This window comes from Dermacentor silvarum, chromosome 1, assembly GCF_013339745.2.
Source record: "Dermacentor silvarum isolate Dsil-2018 chromosome 1, BIME_Dsil_1.4, whole genome shotgun sequence".
Lineage (NCBI taxonomy): Eukaryota > Metazoa > Arthropoda > Arachnida > Ixodida > Ixodidae > Dermacentor > Dermacentor silvarum.
The window spans coordinates 91,761,533-91,781,092 of record NC_051154.1 but is presented as its reverse complement, the minus strand read 5'-3'; the positions used below and the strand labels follow the sequence as shown (position 1 = coordinate 91,781,092).

The following is a 19,560-nucleotide window of genomic DNA, read 5'->3' as shown; positions in this document are numbered from 1 at the left end:
AACCTCGCGCCAGCTGTTTTTGATGTGTTCCGCCCTCCGCTTCGCCTTGTATCGGTCACCCACTATGTCCTCGGATTCTCGTTTAAATCTTCCTCAACATTGTCTGCTCATTTGTTATTTAGTCGACCTCGACAACTACCGAGATATGACATAATATCATAACATTATAAAAAAGACAACAACAAAGGAAAATGTTTAGCATGTGCCGCGCGCAACAGTAGCAGATGACATTGTTTAGCGACCGACCACCTAACTAATTTGTGGCATTCATTCGCAAGGGGAACTAGCAAGGTCGTCACTGGCGGACATAATTTTGTTCGCCTTTTTCGTCGTGCCGGCTTACCTGGCTGGTCCTTTGAGGCTTTCCGAAAAGCCGGTCGTCCAGAAGGGGCTTTCAAGGCAGCTTTGGCCAGGGCCGTTGGACTTGAAGGGCGGCGCCAAGCGACCCGAGAACTTCGTGTCCACAACGGACACATTTCTTCTGGAACTGAATGCAAGAGCGATATCACAGGCGACATAATATACGATAAACAGTTCTGTCAATACAAGAACACGTCACACAAGGCGTCGCCATGATGATGGCGTATAGCATTGGAGAATGGCGAAATTGCCCTTCGTAATACGCCGTGACGGCTAGGTTTAAAAAGCTGCTTCCAGGGCGAAGCGAGATAAAGGTTAGCCTTTATAATTATTTGAACTTGGATTTGTCCTTATTTAACGGCGTGCACAGCTTCTCGTGCACTCTAGGAAGTGTCTTCTTTCTCGTTAAGCAGAGAGCGTGGGAAACGAAACATCAAACGAAACACGAAACGAAACATCAGGAAGGCCGCAACGCATTACAGCTGTCTCGAGATGTCGGTCATAAGAGCCGCACACAACTCGCCCTCGTCGAGGTTGGTGTGCTTGCTTCTCGCCGGATAATACGAGCGTGACATCGCGTTTCCGGGTTTCTTTTTCCCCATCCTCGAGCGAAAGTGCCACTCTGCGAGGAAAATTCGCACAGCACACAAACGCGCGATTACGACGCGTCGTGGTCGTTAAGGCTGGGAAAAAAAAAACGCACGTCCGGACCGCCAGGAACCGGGGGGTAACGTGCGTTGGTCGTCCCCAATCAACCCTGGCACGGCTCTCGCATCGCCGCCGCCGGCTGGCGCTCGGTACTTCCGCGCTAGTGGCGAGCGACCGCGTGTGCGCGAACGAAATCGCGACCGGCTATAATAGGCAACGGCGCAGTGTATGCATTAGCGAAGCCATTCGCTGAGTCACCTGCGCTTGTAGTACTGTGCGGAGGGAGTGTGCGTGCTCTTTTGTTTGCTTTGGGAAGCCTTCTTGGAACACAGTCGTTATGATAGCAGGGGTATACTGGCCGAATATAAAGCCGTTGTGACTACAGAACAGCGCGTATAGCATCGACTTTGATCGCTCATAGCAATAGTGACGGTGCAACTTTCTGTTGTTCCTCAATTTGCACCCCTACCGCCCGCCGTTTCTCTCTCCCCCCCTCTCTCTCTCTCTCTCTGTAAAAGTTGTTCCTGAACGTTTTTTTTTTCCCACCCATACTGAGTTTAATATACGCTGCCGCTCTTTCCAGGAAGGCCAAACGAAGACGCTAATTTCATAGGACTACTGACAGATAATTGTCGTGCTTCTTTTTTTTTTTCCTTTGTTGGATGGCTGTTGACCCAGTATTACGCTATGGAGCCCCCAATCCCTGAGAGCGCAACAAATAATTAATTATACGCCTTTTAAGGCGACAAGTTCAAAACGCGCGCCAACTGCAACGTGGCTACAGACGTGAAAAGGGAGACTATATATTCACCAGACGCCACTCACGCGTACACACACCCTATGACCGTGCTGGCGAAAACTTTGAGTCTGTTCAGCATTCGACGGGGCCATTGAGGAGAACGAGTTCTGCGTGTCGGCGACACGATTATTCACCGCACCGCGGTGACTGGCGCGCTCTTGAGTTTGTGATACCGCGTGACCGCCACCTCCGCTTTCGGTGATTTGATAGTCTCCTTTTTCACGTTCAAAGCCGCGCTGCACTTTGCACGCGTTTTAAACAGGTCGCATAAAATGTTCGATAATTAATTATTTGTGGCGTCCTCGAGGAATTGTGGCGTCGTACCGCATAAATATGAAGTGGACAGCTATATATCTAAAAAGCAATATAAGCGACACACAAATTTTTTCTGTCACTACTCTTTAGGAGATGGTATATAATTATCGGCGTTGTGGTCCTCATGCGGACCACAACGCCGAAAACACGTCCCTCATTCGGCCGCCATTGATCAGCGCGTGATGGAGGATTTTTGGTGAAATAATATAATCAGTCGAAGAACTGAAAGTTGTGCGAGTTGGTACCTATTCATATTCATGCTTTTGGTTGCCCACGAAACACGGACAGGCGCTCGCGTCGTCTAGCCCTTCCCTTCGTCCGTGTGTTTGATGCGCAGTCCAAGGTATGAATATTAATATAATCACCCCTCGTAAGTTTTTCTGCCTGCAGCATTATGTGACATTCTTACACTCGAGCTATGAAATCATATGCTCTAACAACGTGCGCGTCAGGTTTTCACGTTGTATATCTCCGCCCAATAAACAGGGCACGGTTTCATAAAGCTTCTCTTACGTAAATGCCGTTCGCGATAGGTCGTCGCCGCGGCGATAGTCTCATTACGTGATTGGCCGCGCTGTCATGACGTATGGCTGGCTCCCGAACGCCGGGCAAAAACGAAATGTTCTTATGTAAGACCAGTTCTGTGAATACTGGCCCAGTTCTTGATATTTCGGATGCGGATGCTCCTGTGCATGACTAACAATTATGACCAGCTTTCTTTAATCGATGCTGAAAATGTAAATCGCATTTCGATATTATACTTCGAAAACTCGCGTACACAAGTGAAGTGCGCGTCAGTAGTGATTTGTAAGGCGAAGTATACCGTGTGTCCCAGCTAACATTAGCCAAGCTAGTTCAACGAAAAAAAAAGAAGAAAAGAAAAGATTAAAAGAACATGGTGCAAGATACAATTATAAGAACTACGGTGTTTGGTCGTCAGAGGTATGACGACCGAGCACCGTAGGTCTTAAAATTGTATCTTGCACCATGTTCTTTTAATCTTTTCTTGCTTTCTTTTTTTCTTCGTTGAGCTAGCTTGGCTAACGTTAGCTGGGACACCCTATATATCTAGTTGAAGCACCGGCGTGTGCACACTTACCAGAGGACGTGGAACTCCTGCGTATCGACGAACAGCGCTTGATTGCACGAAATGTCTAGCTGTTGCAGGCTTGGGGACACGAGTGACGAGAGGGTCACTTTGCTCAGCAGGTTGCACGACACGTCGAGCACCTGCAACGCCGCGTTGTTTGTGGAGTGACCGTTGAAGAATTCATCAACAACGACTGTAGAGCTTTGAGAGGAGGTAAAAAGGTTATTCGACCGTAAACGTCCGCAGCGTGGTGTGATGCGTCGCAGCTGTTTTAGTATACAGGTCTTTTTCTTATTGCTTCTTTTTTTCTTCTTAGCTTTGAACACTTTTACGGCACGTGTTTATGTTGGAAAGTTCGAGGGAATTGGCATAAAAGTTACGAGTTTCTACATTTCAAAATGAACATGTAGGCCTAAATAACTGGTGTCAATTTATTCGTCCAGTTTATCTGATTGCGACCGCGACACCACGAAGCGCGGCTCTCCGTCCAACCCCTGTGTGGCGTAGAACTGTGGCGTAAATCGAAGGTGCCGTCGCACTGCCCTATTCCCACGAGCTGATTCCGATTGACGCTTTCCGCAACTTCCGATTGGACGCATAGTCAGTTCATGAGGAGGGACGAGACACGCTTTATCGCGCGGTATTGTGAAGCTTCATTTTACGCCGCCCTACTACGTCCCTGGAGGGTTGCACCGCGAGCAGCGCTTCGCGGTGTTTTACCTGCACGTGCAGTATAACGCGACATTTAGTGGCTACTTATGCACATAGGTAGATGTGTGTAACGCAGGGCCGGCTCAATGTACCGATTGTTTTTGCTACGATTTTGTTCCATCCTTATACACCCACACCTCCAGACTGACCGTTCCTGGCGCTAGCGGAGGAAGTGCGGCGCTGAGGCCGCAGACGAAGTTCATAAAGGAATAAAACTGGAAAAGAATCGTTACATTATTCCGACCCAGTTCAGCGTATATCCGCCATGCACGCACTGTGGTGTAGCCGGTAGTTCTCCTTGCCCTGAAAGGTGGGCAGTTATGGACGCACCTTGAGGGAGCGGTTGTGCTCAAAATTTGGCAATGTGTCGAGTCGGTTGCAGTTGAGAAGCAGGGCTTCGAGTCCGGGAAGGGAAGCCAGCGAGTCTGGAAGCCGCTGCAGCGCGTTGCCCGTCAACACCAGGTCGCGCAGGTTCTCCAGCTCGGATATCCTGCAGGATACCTTCTTTAACGTCAGCTCGGTGTTCCGCACGAGCAAGAAAATGACACCATGTGACAAACGGACGTCCACACTTCTGTACCGAGCACTCAAGGATTACGTTGTAGAACAAAGAAAAAGCAGCAATACGACAGTAGCTGCGAGGTTCAAGGTATATGTACGTACATGCGTGGTTGAATGCTGTGTGACGCACGTGTCCGTGTGGCTGCCGCTGCTCTGAGCATTTCCTCCCAAATAGAGCAGAAATGCAAATATATCCATTTCCTTGCTTCACCGCGCACCACTCAACCGCTCTAGACAGAAATGTGGACGTTTGTACGCATAACGGTGTGCTAAAGTATCTCGAAAAGCCCTTGATCCGCGCATTTAAAACGTCATGACTGTACAGTTTTCACGAATCATTTTGTTCCTCATTCAATTCTACAAAAGCTCTTGTTTCGTCCATACTTAATCTGTGCACCCCTCCCCCCTTCCACAGTGCGTTTTTTTTTCTTCTTCTTATTTAACGCCGAACGCCGTGTGCCCAGCTGTTATCTCGCATGAAACCATGTGCTGGGAGGATGGGGACTGCGCGTCTCGTGGCATGCACATGACCAGTAGCTCTTCGTTGGACGTACCTGGCAGGAACGGTGTGGAGTTGGTTGTACGCCAGCTGGAGTACCTTGAGGCCGGGGCATGACAAGACCAGAGGCCAGACCTGCTCGTCCGTGAGGCCTGTCCGTGTGAGCAGAAGCCAGCGCAGTGGGAAACTCGCCTGGTCAGGCCGCGCCAGCGACGACAGCTCGTTGTACGACGCGTTCAGCCACTGAAGCCTGCGCATGGATCGAAACCGCTTAGGACGTCTCCGAGGGGCGCTGCGTTCAAGTTACTCGTAGAGCTACTGTATATGCCCACAGGACCACATGCCGTAACTCTAGCCGCTCGCTGGTGGCTACACTGCACTCTTAAAAGCAGCGCTTCGGTAGCACAGAGACTCTTGTCGGTTGTATATTATCCACGCGTCGGTTTTACATGCTTTTCATTCAGTTTTGGCGCTTATAATGGCACCCGACAGGCCCTCATACTTTTGTCTTCAGCCAGCCAGTACAACAGCAACTTCAGTCTGTCCTTAATGAAGGTTTTTATCGATACACTAAAGTGTGTTGTGTTATGTACGATGTACAAAGGTGTAATAGTAACGAAATCACAGGAGCCACGGACAGACTAGATTTTCTTTTTGTATGAGCATGAGTTGTTACGTCTATGTACACTTGGAGAATGATCGAATGATCGAAGCTATGCAGATGTCATTTGCAGACTTCTCGTCAATGTCATGAAAAGATTGCATCTTTTTTTATTATTAGTAGTATTTTTACGCAACCTCCGCGCATTTATGGTCAATAAACCTGAATTGTGAAGACGTCAATAACGCGAAATTCAATTAAGAGTAATCCATATATCGGCAGTATTGGCTAACTCGTTGTAGTCTTTCGGTATTCCCGAGATAACCAGACTCAACTCCTTTGCAAGTAAGTATATTATATATATATATATATATATATATATATGACATGCATCATTATCTACTGTCTGCTGACCTTCATACGGCACGTACCTGTATGCGTGGCGGAGCAGGTTCGGCGGCAAGGCAGTGAGGCAGTTGTGCTGTAGGTCAAGATGGCGGATGTGACACTGTGCTGTGATGCTTTCAGGGAAGCTGGCGATGCTGTTGTGATTAAGTCGCACAGTGTCCAGCTGAGACAATGTCGGGCTGAACAGACTGGAAAAAGCACAAGGCATTTTATCAGCTAACAGGCCAGAATTCAAGAAGTCCAAACGCGAGAGTATAGTTAGTAAGAACGGGCCTCACGAAATGGCGATATGGTGCATATTAGAGAGGCGGTGGTCATCGACGAACAGTTATTACGATCGTAAAGCTTCGTGAATCAGCCCTAGAATACGTGGGCCCATGACCGGATTCATGAAGTCGTTAGTGCCGAAGAAGAGCTTGCAAAAACGCGAACGAGCCAGTCACGATAGCCATACAAGTTGACAACCAACGGACAATGACACGTAGTTCGCAAGAAGTAAAGGCTTTATGAGTTCGGCCCCTGATCTGTTGCTTGTTAAATTAGATTCCCACGACGGACAGGATTGCTGGTTCACTCCGCGGACGAGCGTGACATGGCTCAGTGCCACCGAATCACGCTGCACTCTGCAGCTCATCCACGTCACGCTCGTCCCTTCATGTGAATGTAGCTTCACATGAAACATTATTATTATTATTATTATTATTATTATTATTATTATTATTATTATTATTATTATTATTATTATTATTATTATTATTATTATTATTATTATTATTATTATTTGTTTTGTACATATATGAAACAACAGCACAATCCAGAATAATTCACTCAATGGCATGTCGCACTGCGTCTTGCCAAGTGCACTTGTGCAGTAGTTTACATGAGTTGGACGTTTTAAGAACTTCTTACTTGGCGGCAGTAGTCCAAAGCGCACGGTGTGCCGCGAAGCTAAGGCGATTCGTTCTAAATAGCGGGAGCGAATTCACAAAGCTTTCCGCTGCCAATAACTGCTCGTCTCGCCATTGTCTGGCCGCCTTCGATTTTATGTCGGCTATCACAATTGACTGGTGCATGTTCTAACGAACCGCTCTACCGTACGAACTCCTTTGTGAATACTGCCCTGGGCCCGCAATCGCAAATCAGTTAGCATCATGAAGCAAATATAACACTCGAGTGTAAGATTACAAATGCCAACGTCTAGTGATACCGAATGTATTACTTGAGAAAGCAGCCGACCAATGGAATGCAGTTAGTACGAATGAAGATCTTCGTGAATTGGTCTGGTGATATGTTGTGCACCAGTGAACCCTGCCATGGCTGTTTGTATCGTGGCGCTTATACTGAAATCAGCATGGAGGCCCATGTGAGTTATTTTCATTTCTCGCTTTCACTCGCTCTTTTTTTTTTTTTCTTCTTCTTCTCAGTGAAAGGAGTGAACCATTCATTTTATTTTTCACGTTGGGAGCAAATCGCTAAACAAACCCCAGTTTTATCCATCAGAATCAACAGCGAGCTTCGAATACTCTGTTGCATGCAATAATCGTTACGCGGAGGAGAGAAGCGGTTACGGGGCTCACCTGGCGGGAACGGAAGTGAGGCAGTTGTGACCTAGGTCCAAATGCTGGGCGCTGCGTGCCTGGGGCACCCAGGGGGGCACTTGCACAAGTTGGTTCCTGCGGGAGCGTATATACGTGCACGGTTCGACGTCGCTCATGGAAAGTGTCTCGGCTGTGGCTTATGCTAACGTTGTGCTCTTCAGTGCAAGTACCGTGTTGCGTACGTGTTTGAAGCTACCCAAGTTAAGGTATTTAATGCGAGCAATGTGCTCTCATCGACAACGCACTAGCAGCACTATAAAGGGCCTGTCCCGCCTGAACCACAGCGTCGACTCAACCGGTTGTCCACCTATAGTATGGTCTGCATTAGGAGTGGTTGTGATTCGCCCTTATTAATAATTCTAGCGTAAGAACGCTTGTTGAATACGGGCCCTGGGTCCGTATTCACAAAAACGTTCTTACGCATAGAATTGGTCGTAAGAGCAAATTCCAGGCAATCCTGATGCAGTACATACTATTAGCGAAGGCGGTCGGCCAATGGCAAAGAGCACTTACGACGAAAAGCTTTCTAAATTCGGCCCCTACATCGTTGACCAACAATGTCAATCTCGATGTTTATTCGGTTCAGGGTTACTGCGTTTGTTCAAGCATCAAAAAGGCGTACTATCACTACACAATAGCACGAAACAAAGCTCCGGTGCTGAAGGCCTCTGTAACCTGGTGCTGAAACCTGGGGTCGAATTCACAAAGCTTTTCGTGGTAAGTGCTCGTTGCCGTTGACCGACCGCCTTCGCTAATGTAGCATGTCCTGCATCAGGATTGGCTGGAATTTGCTCTTACGACCAATTCTATGCGTAAAAGTTTTTTTTTTAAATACGGGCCCTGCTGTTTAGCATAGATGTGGCATCTGGAAGAGGGATAGTCGTGCAGGAAATATGGAATAACGAAGGGGTGCCCCAGTCTGGCGCTGAAGCGACCCTTGTTTCCCACATTTCCAGCTTCAAGCATAGTAATCCATGAATCACATAAAACGTGCGGGAATCAACATCGCTCTGTCACCGTCCGCCGAAGTTGATGTTTTTCTTTTTAATTTCCCTATAGAATATGAAATAGAATATGCGGGGTGTGTGTTAAAATTTTCTTTCTCGCAAAAGGTTTCGCCTATTAGTATATTGTTAAACGCGTTATACTCACGTTGACAGATCGATGTAGCTTAGTACGTTGCATGGTAGCGTGATGTCGACATTCTGTAGACCTGTAAGAATGTGAAACAGTGAATTTTTTTTGCGCATCTTTGAGTGCAATGTATACAACGTGCAACTGGCTTGCGTCATCACAGCAGCTACATCTATGATGCCGTGACAGAAACTCAATCTACTCGATTCTATAGTAACTCTGTCCGATGCATTAGTGCGCTTTTCCCTCGGCATGCGATAATGTCAACATACTTGAGAGTGAACTTGCTGTTTTGAATATATTTCTAATGTATGATACGCTAATTGCAGTACTATCATCCTACGTGCGTAAAACAGAGTGCATACGCGAGCGCTTGACGCATCGTGTGTTGTGTGCGTGTGTGTGTGTGTGTGCGCGCGCGCGCGCGCGCGCGCGTGTGTGTGTGTGTGTGTGTGTGTGTGTGTGTGTGTGTGTGTGTGTGTGTGTGTGTGTGAAGATAGTGTGATTACAAACTGAGTTTAAACCTGCTATACTTAGAGGGGCAGGGAATATCTTGCTTAAATGTTTTCTTTAGCTATACCGTATGATTCTCGCGCGCACTATACTGCTTGCTTATGTCTGAAGTTCCGCGATGCGCATCAAAAAAGTTGGCTGGCCCTCTCTTTTTTGCAATAGTGTGTTATAGTTGTAATAGATGCCTCCCTTTTTCGCGCCTTTACGTCTTTTATAACATTATTTTTGTTATTTCCTGGCTTTCATTGATCGAATAAGGCTTACAGTTATGACTAGAGCAGAGCGTTTCGAGACGAGCTCCGGGCAGGTTCAGTTCGTGGAGGCAGTTCCGTGAACAGTCCAGGTGGCGAAGGCGGTTTGTTGTCGGTAGCCGCAGTTCTTCGATTCTGTTCCAACTCACGTCCAAGGATTGCAGGTTCTGTAGAAAACACAACAAAATTTAGCTTTATCATTCACAGCGTAACTCGGCGTTTTTTTTTTTTTTTTTTTTTTTAATCTTGCCCCGCGAATGGCGGTATCGGTGAAACCCGTCGAGCAGGCAAGACACTTGTGAGACATGAAAAATAAGAGATCAGAAATGTACCTAAATTGCGATGTTTTGGAATTTTCCGCTACAGTGCAGTGTCTGTATACTTCATACTTTACCTTGATGCTCAGGAAACGTCTATATGTATAGGTTGTTGCTGCCAAGAAGGCGCAAATGCAGTGGAGCCTGGAAGGGGCGGGGGTAGAGGGAGAAGTGGTGAATTGTTCCTTGAAAATAAATAAAAACGGCAGTTCTATATAATTTGCACGCTCATGTTTTATTTGTTACTGCTAGTGCTGGCGAATCGTTTATGAACGGCCATAAACCTTATCTCATGATAGTTTTGTGAAATTTCACAGCTCTACAAAATATTGTAACTTGTTTGTTTACATCTACTGGTGCCGTCTCTTCAAAGACGTCATAGGTCTGGCGTTTTTTTTTTTTTTTTTTTTTTGAATGCAAGAATGAGCAGTGAAAGTGAAATTGACTATGGAGCAGCCGCACACAAAACTGGAAACTTATTTTTGGCATTTTAGAAACATTAGGGGGAGACAGCGAAAGCTTTAAAGCAGCGAGTGCGAGCTCCAGACTTATGGTTCCTAAAGCTCGGTGGCGTAGCCAGGGGGTGGCACACCAGGCACGTGTTCACCCCCCCCCCCACCCCACCCCACCCTCCCGAAATTTCTGTTAGTTTGCGACCTTCCCAGCCCTTCCGGCCATCCCACACACCCCGTCGCCGCTCAAGTGCGTGCCCCCCCCCCCCCCCCCCCTAAAAACATGTCTGGCTACGCCACTGATACACATCCACCGAAACCTCATTTCGCGAGCGTTCTCGCATTCCATCCCCATCGGAATTAAACCACCGCTGCCGTGAATCGAACCATCATCCTCGTATTCAGAGCAGAAAAAAAAAAAAAACATACCTACGAAAAAGGCACGCAAAAGCTTTTCACACATACCTCTAGGTTCTTAGTAGCTTTCATTTGTAAAAGCAACCGAAGAAGCTGAGTGAAACAGCCTCATTGCCTGTCTGTTTAGTGGTTTGGGAAAGACAATGCCCTCCCATGGAAACCGCGCTTTTTTCCAGCTCACGGCCGCTAGGGACGCTGGTTGTTCATGTCCGTAATTCCTGGACTTTAACAACCTGTAGTAATAGGTATACGTGATTAGTTCTTGCTACCGGTATATGCTTCATCCACAGTCACGTATTAATTTGGCAGAGTGTTGAGAACGTGCGCTCTCAGCGAGGCGGCGCTGACCAGCACGGTTGCCAAGCTGCGGTAACTTTGGCCCCGCATCTGTATCGCAAGCGTCGAAGCACTCAAGGAAATCAACCAGCTCTTATACATAAACACATCTGCCACAGACTGTCCATGCAAGCACTGTGCCTATGGTCTACCCTCCGCCATAAAGTGCATGAACTCTGGCTATGCGCGGAAGCCCGCTTTACAATTATGCAGCTGTGTTTTTGTGATGTCGCCGTATATACTAAATAAGGTGTAAAATATATATGGCGACGCCTTTACCTGTCAGTCACTTCTATTTCATATATTCAAAAGCACAACGCTCTTTCTTTCTTTCTTTGCACTTTCTTCTTCTTTCTTTGCACTTTCTTCTTTCTTCTTTCTTTCTTTCTTTCTTTCTTTCTTTATTTATTTCTTTCTTATACTAGTGTGTCTTAGTATGCACACTATGAGCTTGTCGGTGTATAGGAGGTGTTGGCAAAGTTAATTAATTGTTGCCAGCAGCGGCGTCTGATGAGTAGGTAGGGTGAGGCAACCGTGATCTCCACCCCTGGATTTCGGGATGACCTGGCGCGATGCAGATAGTCGGCCAGACAGATCAGCGGCGGTGAAGTGATCTCTCTCTCTCTCTTACTTCTTCACGCCGGCAGCCGCCGAGCACTTCCCACACACTTACACACACAAAGATGGAAAGAAGAAAGGATCTGCGAGCTACATTGCGAGTCGACGCGAAACGCCCTCGCGCACTCGGTGCCCACCTGCAGGGCGGTGAAGTCGGCGACTCCCTGGATGCCGTTCGAGCGCAGGTCGAGGCGCCTGAGAGCCTGTAGGGCCTGCAGGACGGGGGGCGACGCCAGCTGAGCGATGTCGTTGGCAGACAGGCGCAGGCTCTCGAGCGCCGTCAGGTGGGCTAGGGCCTCCGGCAGCGCCGTGAGCCGGTTCCCGCAGGCGCTGAGCACGCGCAGCTGGCCCAACGCCGACAGTTCGCCCGGAAGGTCGTGCAACTCGTTGAAGTCCACGTGCAGCTCGCGGAGCCTGCGCGAGAGAAAAAAAAAATAAATAATTGAAGCAGGTGGAATAGGATTGAACTTCACTTCGTAGGCTGGTTTTGTTCGCGTCAGTTCCGTGCCAATGTCGTGTTCGTGCAGAATGGGCCCGGCAGGTCTGAACTATACGTCTCTCGCAAGTGCAAATAATGCTACGAACTTGCTCTACGCGAACTTTTCACCGTGCGAGGCGAATGACTATATATGCATGCAGGCACCGCCATACTGTACTAGTGAAATGAATAGTGAAAAGCTTCTTTTGAACTAGTTCGGCAAATGCAAGTGAATCGAATGGATCCAGAGTAGCGAATTTTTGTTTGAGAATAGCATTGAGCCGAAAGATAGATTTTCTTATCTTTTGCGAATTCCTATATACTTGGTCGCGACAATGTGTTCCACGCGTAAAGTCACGTGCGAGTTTTTCAGCCATGCAATTTGCACGCCACGCAGCTTGGGACGTGTCTGGACCCGAATTCACAAAGCTATTCGTTCCTTAGTGCTGTTTACCATTGGCCGGCTGCTTCCTCTAATAATATAGTGTTCAACATCACGATTGGCTGGTACCTGTAATTACGAACAGTTCTAGCGTAAAAACTTTTTTGTGAATAAGGGCGTGTGAATACGGGCCTGCGCATGTGCTTTAATCGTGAGCGCATAGAATATATTGAAAGGGAACACCTGATATGCGCTAGAACCTGTCCTCACATGTGCCCTGCAACAAAGAAAACGCCACGGGGCAGATTCTTCAAAAGGCGAAGTGAACGCGGCATGTAACAAGAATAGGGTTGGCCCCCACTCACACCTCTACAGTAATACATCTTTATAGTTACCCCCTATTAGGTATTTCCTTTCATACTGCATGGTTCATGCTGTGCATTTCTGTGCGAGTACGCAACAATAAATTTTTTATACGCATGAAGGGATACAGCGATAATGGTTGAATATTATTATGCCCAATCTTTGAACTATATGTCGCAGAGCCACAGACACCGTCCTTTAATAGAAGATATAGTATGCTATGCTGTTAGTGACATTGCGTAGCCATTACAAGAAAAGGATGAAGCGATCGCTGCTTCTTCGAACTCATTTTAAGACAGCATTTATTTGATCTCGTGGCATTAAATTTCATGCACACAGCTTTCTACGGGAAACGCTGTGCCCCCCACCGCCTGTTGAAACAGAAACTAAATAGGCGAGCCAACAGGGGACATTGAAGAAAGGCAAGCTCTTCCGGGACGCATTAATATGTATATCATGTGGTTTGTTTGTTTCATATTGTTTCGCATTTGCTATTCGTGAGATAAAAGATGCTCCCACCGAAAACTCTTTCTTTCTTTCTTTCTTTCTTTCTTTCTTTCTTTCTTTCTTTCTTTCTTTCTTTCTTTCTTTCTTTCTTTCTTTCTTTCTTTCTTTCTTTCTTTCTTTCTTTCTTTCTTTCTACGATGTCAACCACTGTTGAGTCGCCTTAACTTCGCTTACGCCACCCTACCGCGCTTTAGTACCATCTTACAGAGAGCCCTTTACTTAACCTTATTTTTCATTCACTTTCTTTTTGAACTGCACTACGTTCGGGATTGGGCCGCATTTTTAGACTTGACCATCTCTGGAATCGGTCTACATCTTTCGTCGAGTAAACCTATACTTCCGGTTCGGTTTGTGGGCGCGCGCAGTTTGAACGAACGCACCTGGGTTTCATTTTGTCTTTTTTTTTTCGCTAATTACGCATTATTACTGCTCCGTACATAGCTGTACATGCTAACTTGGTGCGTCTCTTTCGTTCCAAGCGTCATTTTCGTTGTTCTGCGTGCACTAGAAGGCCTCAAATTGTCTTATTTACGAGACGAAAGTGGTTAGATATCCATACCCCACGAACCCCAAATCTATATGAACTTGCCAAAAAAGACCTTGTCTTCAAAATACAACATCCATGCTCGGGACCGGCATTCGAACTGATGATGACATACATACCGGCTTGCGCTGACGCTTTTCGATCCAGAGGCACTACTCTCTCTGAACCAACACCCAAGTGTTAACCAGTGTACGTATAGCAAGTGGAAGAGGCGCATGCTCGACCAAAAAAGAAAAAAGATGTGTCACTGTCGTTTCAGCAGACAAGGATGACGGTTCAGGGATGCGTTTAGCGGTCGCGCAATGAAGTTCGCGCACGATTTCATCCTTTACGTGCTGCGCCAAATTACAGCGATGGCTCCGGAGCTAGGCAGCGGAGAAAGGAAGGAATATGACGATGATAAACAGAAGTTAATTCTGGGGGAAATGTAAAAAAAGAAAGAAAATGTTTCAGTGAGCTCTGCAACCGTTTGTTACCGGTGCGATCAAATACAGGTGCTAATCAAAGTCCGGGAACAAGGAGGTCTTGAAATATGATATCGATAGCCTGGCTAAATATGAGAGTTCTTAATATGGTCGGGTGTATGCACGCTTCTCTTGTTCGATTAGCCACTTTTATCTTAAGGTCAAAAACGATACTCGCGCTTGTTTGCGCTTGCGAATGTCTGCACTTGCAAAGCCGGCAAGCGCGCAGCCGCCTGCGCATCAAAACCGCACAGCCGACCGCAAAAGTTTTCGGAGCGCAGATACGTAATAGCAGGTCCTCAGCACTCAAATGCGTAAGGAAAGAAAAGGGGTTAAACAAAGGGGAGGTTAAGTCGGCCTCAGGGGGGGGGGGGGGGGGTTACAACCCCCGAATCTCCCCCCGTCGGTGCGCCACTGCGTAATAGTCTACGACTTCGCCACTCTGCGTGCCTGGAATAAGCGATGTGGTATCCGCTACACCTTTCTGTTCGAGGGCATGTATGTATGCTGACGTCACCTCGTCGTTTTTATAGTCCCGTGCTCCGAAAAAGCGCGCGCGTCTTTGTGTGCATGTGTGTTTAAGCGCGCACTTCGAAACGTTTTTCGTTTTGCAGTCTGCTGTACTTGCAAGAACGCGTGGGCCGCAGCCGACAGCAGTGTTGTTCATCTTTCTTGCTTCCACTCGCAGTCCCACTTCTTGGTGCACGAAAAGGGGCGTGGCGCGGACAAGCGCTGTGTTGCCTGGATTCGGCGGGGGCCCTGCGCGACCCAAACTTGACCGCTCGGCTGGGATCGTCGGCTGCGCGCACGTGATCGCGGCTTGACGGCTCCTTCGGCCGCAGATGAGAGGGGGACCGTTTCCGCTCTGGCGGACGCTAAACATGGTTCCCCGGGACCTCCTTAAAAAACCAGTCGGAAGGGCGTCCCCTCTGTGTGCACACGGCCCGGCTGCGGCGGCCGCGGCGTCGATCGTGCACGCAAGCGCACCGGGTGACCTTCGCGCTGCGCTGTCGGTTTCTTGAACTGTCCGGTGGAGGTAACCGTTGTCCGCGGGAGCGGAAGAGAATCACGCGCGGGCCGGTCGCGCTCGCCCTGCGGGAGCGTTTGGGTCTTGCGTTCTCGTTCGTTTTCGTTTTCGTTCTTTCTCATTTTTTTTTTCGTGAGAAAATGTGGGCACCCACGTTGACGATGCGTGGAAACAACGAAACGGAAACTTATTCACGCAGGACTGCCGCCGGCAACTCGAAGCTTCAGCGCCAGAGTGCAGGCTCATTCACACTCCCCCCGCCGTGTGGTCGGCGGGCGCACCATGCAATGCGCGCCGCGCGTTTTAAATGCAACGACCACTGATGTGTTTCTCGCTGATGTGGCAACGCGGTGCGCCCCTTGGTTCTCGCATTAAGGCAGTGCGCATTAGAATTGATGTAGACGAAACGCACGGAGACGGGAACATGTGCCGTTTCTCCGCGCGCGCGTCCGAGCGGCCACGCATGCCACGATCGATGACGCAACCGCCGAGCCTGTGTGCAGAGTTTGAGGGAAGGACCTCGCGCTTCACAATGAACCGATCAGTTACGAAATGGCACACGGTAGCGCTTTCGTTTGTTGAGAGTGCGTATGCGCAGTGAAATCGCTGGCATATACTTTAACGTGCAAGCGGCTAACATCGGCTATTATGCCGTGACCTTCTTTCTGTAATGATTCGCACCATTGATATTTTACTAGATGAACTGAAGCGCCCCATGTCGTTGCCATATAAATAGCCGTGGTAATGGGGGGTACGTTTATTAGTAAGTGTTCTACGAGTGTTTATATCAAGTTTTCGACTATCGGCTTTGCTGTAAGTGTGATCATAATGACGGACTTGCAAATCACTGGTCTACACGTTACGCAATGTCACTATTAATATCTGGTCGCCCTTTGGAGCTCGCAAAATGGTAAACATTTATTTGCATTCGATCGTTTTGTGAATTCGCACTAGGGGCTGCTGCGGCGAATGGAAAGAAATAGGACAATTCAGCTAGGGCGTTCGCGCACACTTGGCTCATTTTTTTCTATGCGGGTTCTGTGCGTTGACCAGTCGAGTGACACGTCTTGTGGCCTTTTTAGGGCCTATCGCTGATAATCTTGGTCGACGGCCTGTGTAATCGATTGTGAAGCATGTAATATGTATAGCGTACCGGATTAAGTCTGCGCTAACAGAGTCGTTTATATACTTGTGTTGCATAGTTTAATCAGACAGCCGTAGGTTCACGAGGTCAAAATTAGCTGAATGACTTTATCACCACCACCAAATTTGGAGAACAAGAACAAGGGATTGCCGCAAGCAATCGTTATCATTGTGTTATAACAAACACGCAGATTGCCTGTGTATTTTTATTTTGCTGTAACCACGAGCCTTGCGGTGCCGGATAAGGAGAGTGTGTGCACTGTGGAAGTGAGTTTGCTTGTGAGGACGCGAGTGATTGGCACAGGTTTGAATGTTATCCTCACTTCCGGCAGCAACACACTGGATGAGGTTTTCTTAATACATCGGGGGAAAAAAAAAAAAAAGTTCAGCCGGCCGTGGTTGGCAGTAACGTCTGGTAGGCCTTTATGCCTTTACTTTTTGTTGCAATAGGGTGTATGTGTGTACCGTTGTTCAATAGAATGTTCACGGTGCTTTATTAAATCAACTCGATCAAGTAACATAGAATGCAGGAGTGGCAATGATCGCAACGTTGACGTCTGGTTCTATAGTTTGGAAATATATTATTGTGGCAGAGGGGCAACTGTGCCTGCAGTGTCGCTCATCCCTTGCGTGGCCGAAGCATGAACGCCCGTAGGTGACAGTGTATGAAGCACTAAATAAAGCACTAAATATGCCTGCACCAACTTGTGTAAAGAAAGGTGCCGGTAAAAACTTTTTTCTTCTTGAATCCCGGATGTCTCGTAAGCAAGTCATTTTTTGTTACTTAGAACACTTTTTAAAGCCTACAAAATGTATGCCAATCACGTTGCTACAGATTAATTATCTGCCCAGGCGAGCATCATTTGCAAGATAAATCAAAGTAATTAATACAATAATTAAACTAACTACATCAATTACCTCCTTAATAACAAACATTACGGTACATTATAAAGTTGAAGGGAATCGTCATAAATGTTTAGAGCCCGTATTTACTAAAACCTCAATCCTGATGCTGGACATACAGTTAGCGAAGGCGTACAACCAATGGTAAAGAACACTTAAGAACGTAAAGCTTTGTGACTATTAAGGGCCTAGCTTCGTGTTTTTACGCTTCATAACTGGCATGAAATTATTCGTTCAATTTACCGTATTACGCATGCGGCACCGCGAAGCCAACGTCACCTAAATTGCACAAGGCCTGTTCATTCCGATCCATGACGTCATGCTACCTGGCCCGAAATTTCCACTGCCAAGCCTGGCGTGACGTCGAAATCACCACTGCTTACTCGGGAGTATCCCCATTAGATTCTATGTCGGGTCAGGTAGCATGACGTCATGGATCGGAGTGAACAGGCCTTGTGCTATCTAGGTGGTGTTGGCGAAGCGCGGCTCGCGATGCAACCCCTCTGTGACGTAGTGGGGTGGCGTAAAATAAAGCTTCGTCATACCCCGCGATAAAGTGGCCTGGCTTGCCCCTGCTGCTGAAGTGAATGTGCGTCCGATAGGCAGTTGCGCAAACTCTACTGCTCTCGACCAGATTCCCATTAACCTATATATGCGAAATCTGGTCAGATGATCCCCAGAGTCGAATCGGTCAGGATTATAGGTCTGATACTAAATGCAAAGGGAAGCAACAATCAAACTATTGCCCGCGTCAAGGCAAAGACGGAGAACATGCTTCAATTAATCACAAGAGTCTCGAACCGCAGAGGCGGCCTCGGCACCATAGCCGAGAATCAAGTGACGTGCAGAGTGCTGGACCAATTGGGCAATCGTCCACTATCAGAACTAAAAGCTCTAGGCCAGTGCTCCCAAATAATTTCCGCGCACAAGGCCTTATTCGCGCTACCATGGATTCCTGCATGCGGTCTACGGGCCTTCACGATAGACTTTAAGAACGCCGCCGGGACCAAAATAAATGCATCGTCGGTTTCCAGAGTGAGCGCTGCGGAGGCAGAGGAACTAGCGATAGCGTTAGCCATCACGACGAGACCGCAGTGGGATTGCGTCATAGTTCTGACGGACTCTCAGACGGCATGCAGAAATTACTCCAGGGCCAAAATTTCCAGGGCTGCACATCGCATTCTGAATGGAGCGCACCAGCTGCCACCATACATACAAATCGTGTGGACTCCGGGGCATGAGTCCTTACGCGGCAATCAGCAGGCACACGCCTACGCCCGAGCGCATGCACACCGGGAGCCGCGAGATGACCGCGCCGAGCAGTTCCAACCAGAGCCCATACCATTAACCTACACTCACATCCTACAACACTATCGCCTTTCACGAAGAACACTACCCCCACCTCATAATTCTCTGACGCGAGAGGAGGCCGTAATATGGCGAAAACTCCAAACAAACACTTATCCACATTTGAGTCTTTACCACGCCATACACCCTGCGCTGTATTCCTATAAATGTCCACACTGTGATCAATGTGCAACACTTTACCACATGGTATGGGCTTGCGCAAACACACCACAGCTAACACCCATAACACACCCCACCACACGGCAATGGGAGGCAGCGCTGTCCAGCTCCGACTCGACGGACCAGCTCAACCTAGGTCAACCGAGCGAGAAGGGCAGCTAAGGCCGCTGGACTCCTGGACTGAGGGGACCACCCACTGCAGAGCGGGGGAGCTACCTACGCTCGCGTGCTCTTTTTATTAAAGTTTATTCTCTCTCTCTCTCTCTCTCTCGGCACCATAGCGCGGGCAGACACAGATACTGTGTGCGAGTGTCTCATCACAGCTGCATGTGTCGCACGTGGGGCTGTTGACCATTCCAATAAGGAAGGCATAAGAGTTTGTAAATGCTACGCCTAAGCCACAGACGGTACAACATGGTCTGTTCACGTGGTGGTATACCCAGTCAGTATAGATGCATCTGTATATCCGGAGACAACGAACGGAAACGACGCATCGTGAAAACGTTCGAGTCCCCCAGGGACAAAGTATACATTCACGAGGCATCAATCGCAGCCCAGCCGCAGTGCCTGTTCGCGAAAGCGGAATCAAAAGCA

At 48.0% G+C, this 19,560-nt stretch overlaps 2 protein-coding genes across 2 annotated transcripts in view; one reads left to right on the top strand and one right to left on the bottom strand.

The window, feature by feature from the left end:
• LOC119432252 (PH domain leucine-rich repeat-containing protein phosphatase 1-like) overlaps positions 1-19,560 on the bottom strand; it is a 52,256-nt gene that overhangs the window by 9,125 nt on the left and 23,571 nt on the right. The window contains exons 2-10 of the mRNA XM_049670852.1: positions 11,766-12,042; positions 9,502-9,655; positions 8,743-8,803; positions 7,570-7,665; positions 6,016-6,180; positions 5,039-5,233; positions 4,254-4,413; positions 3,222-3,352; positions 344-487 (exon numbers count right to left, since the gene is read on the bottom strand). Of these exons, the coding sequence (XP_049526809.1) occupies positions 344-487; positions 3,222-3,352; positions 4,254-4,413; positions 5,039-5,233; positions 6,016-6,180; positions 7,570-7,665; positions 8,743-8,803; positions 9,502-9,655; positions 11,766-12,042 (1,383 nt within the window). The remainder of the gene's footprint in view (positions 1-343; positions 488-3,221; positions 3,353-4,253; positions 4,414-5,038; positions 5,234-6,015; positions 6,181-7,569; positions 7,666-8,742; positions 8,804-9,501; positions 9,656-11,765; positions 12,043-19,560) is intronic.
• The window catches only part of LOC125946810 (uncharacterized), a 78,690-nt gene continuing 66,243 nt past the window's right edge, over positions 7,114-19,560 (top strand). The window contains exon 1 of the mRNA XM_049670891.1: positions 7,114-7,355. The gene's annotated coding sequence lies outside the window, so the exon portion shown is untranslated. The remainder of the gene's footprint in view (positions 7,356-19,560) is intronic.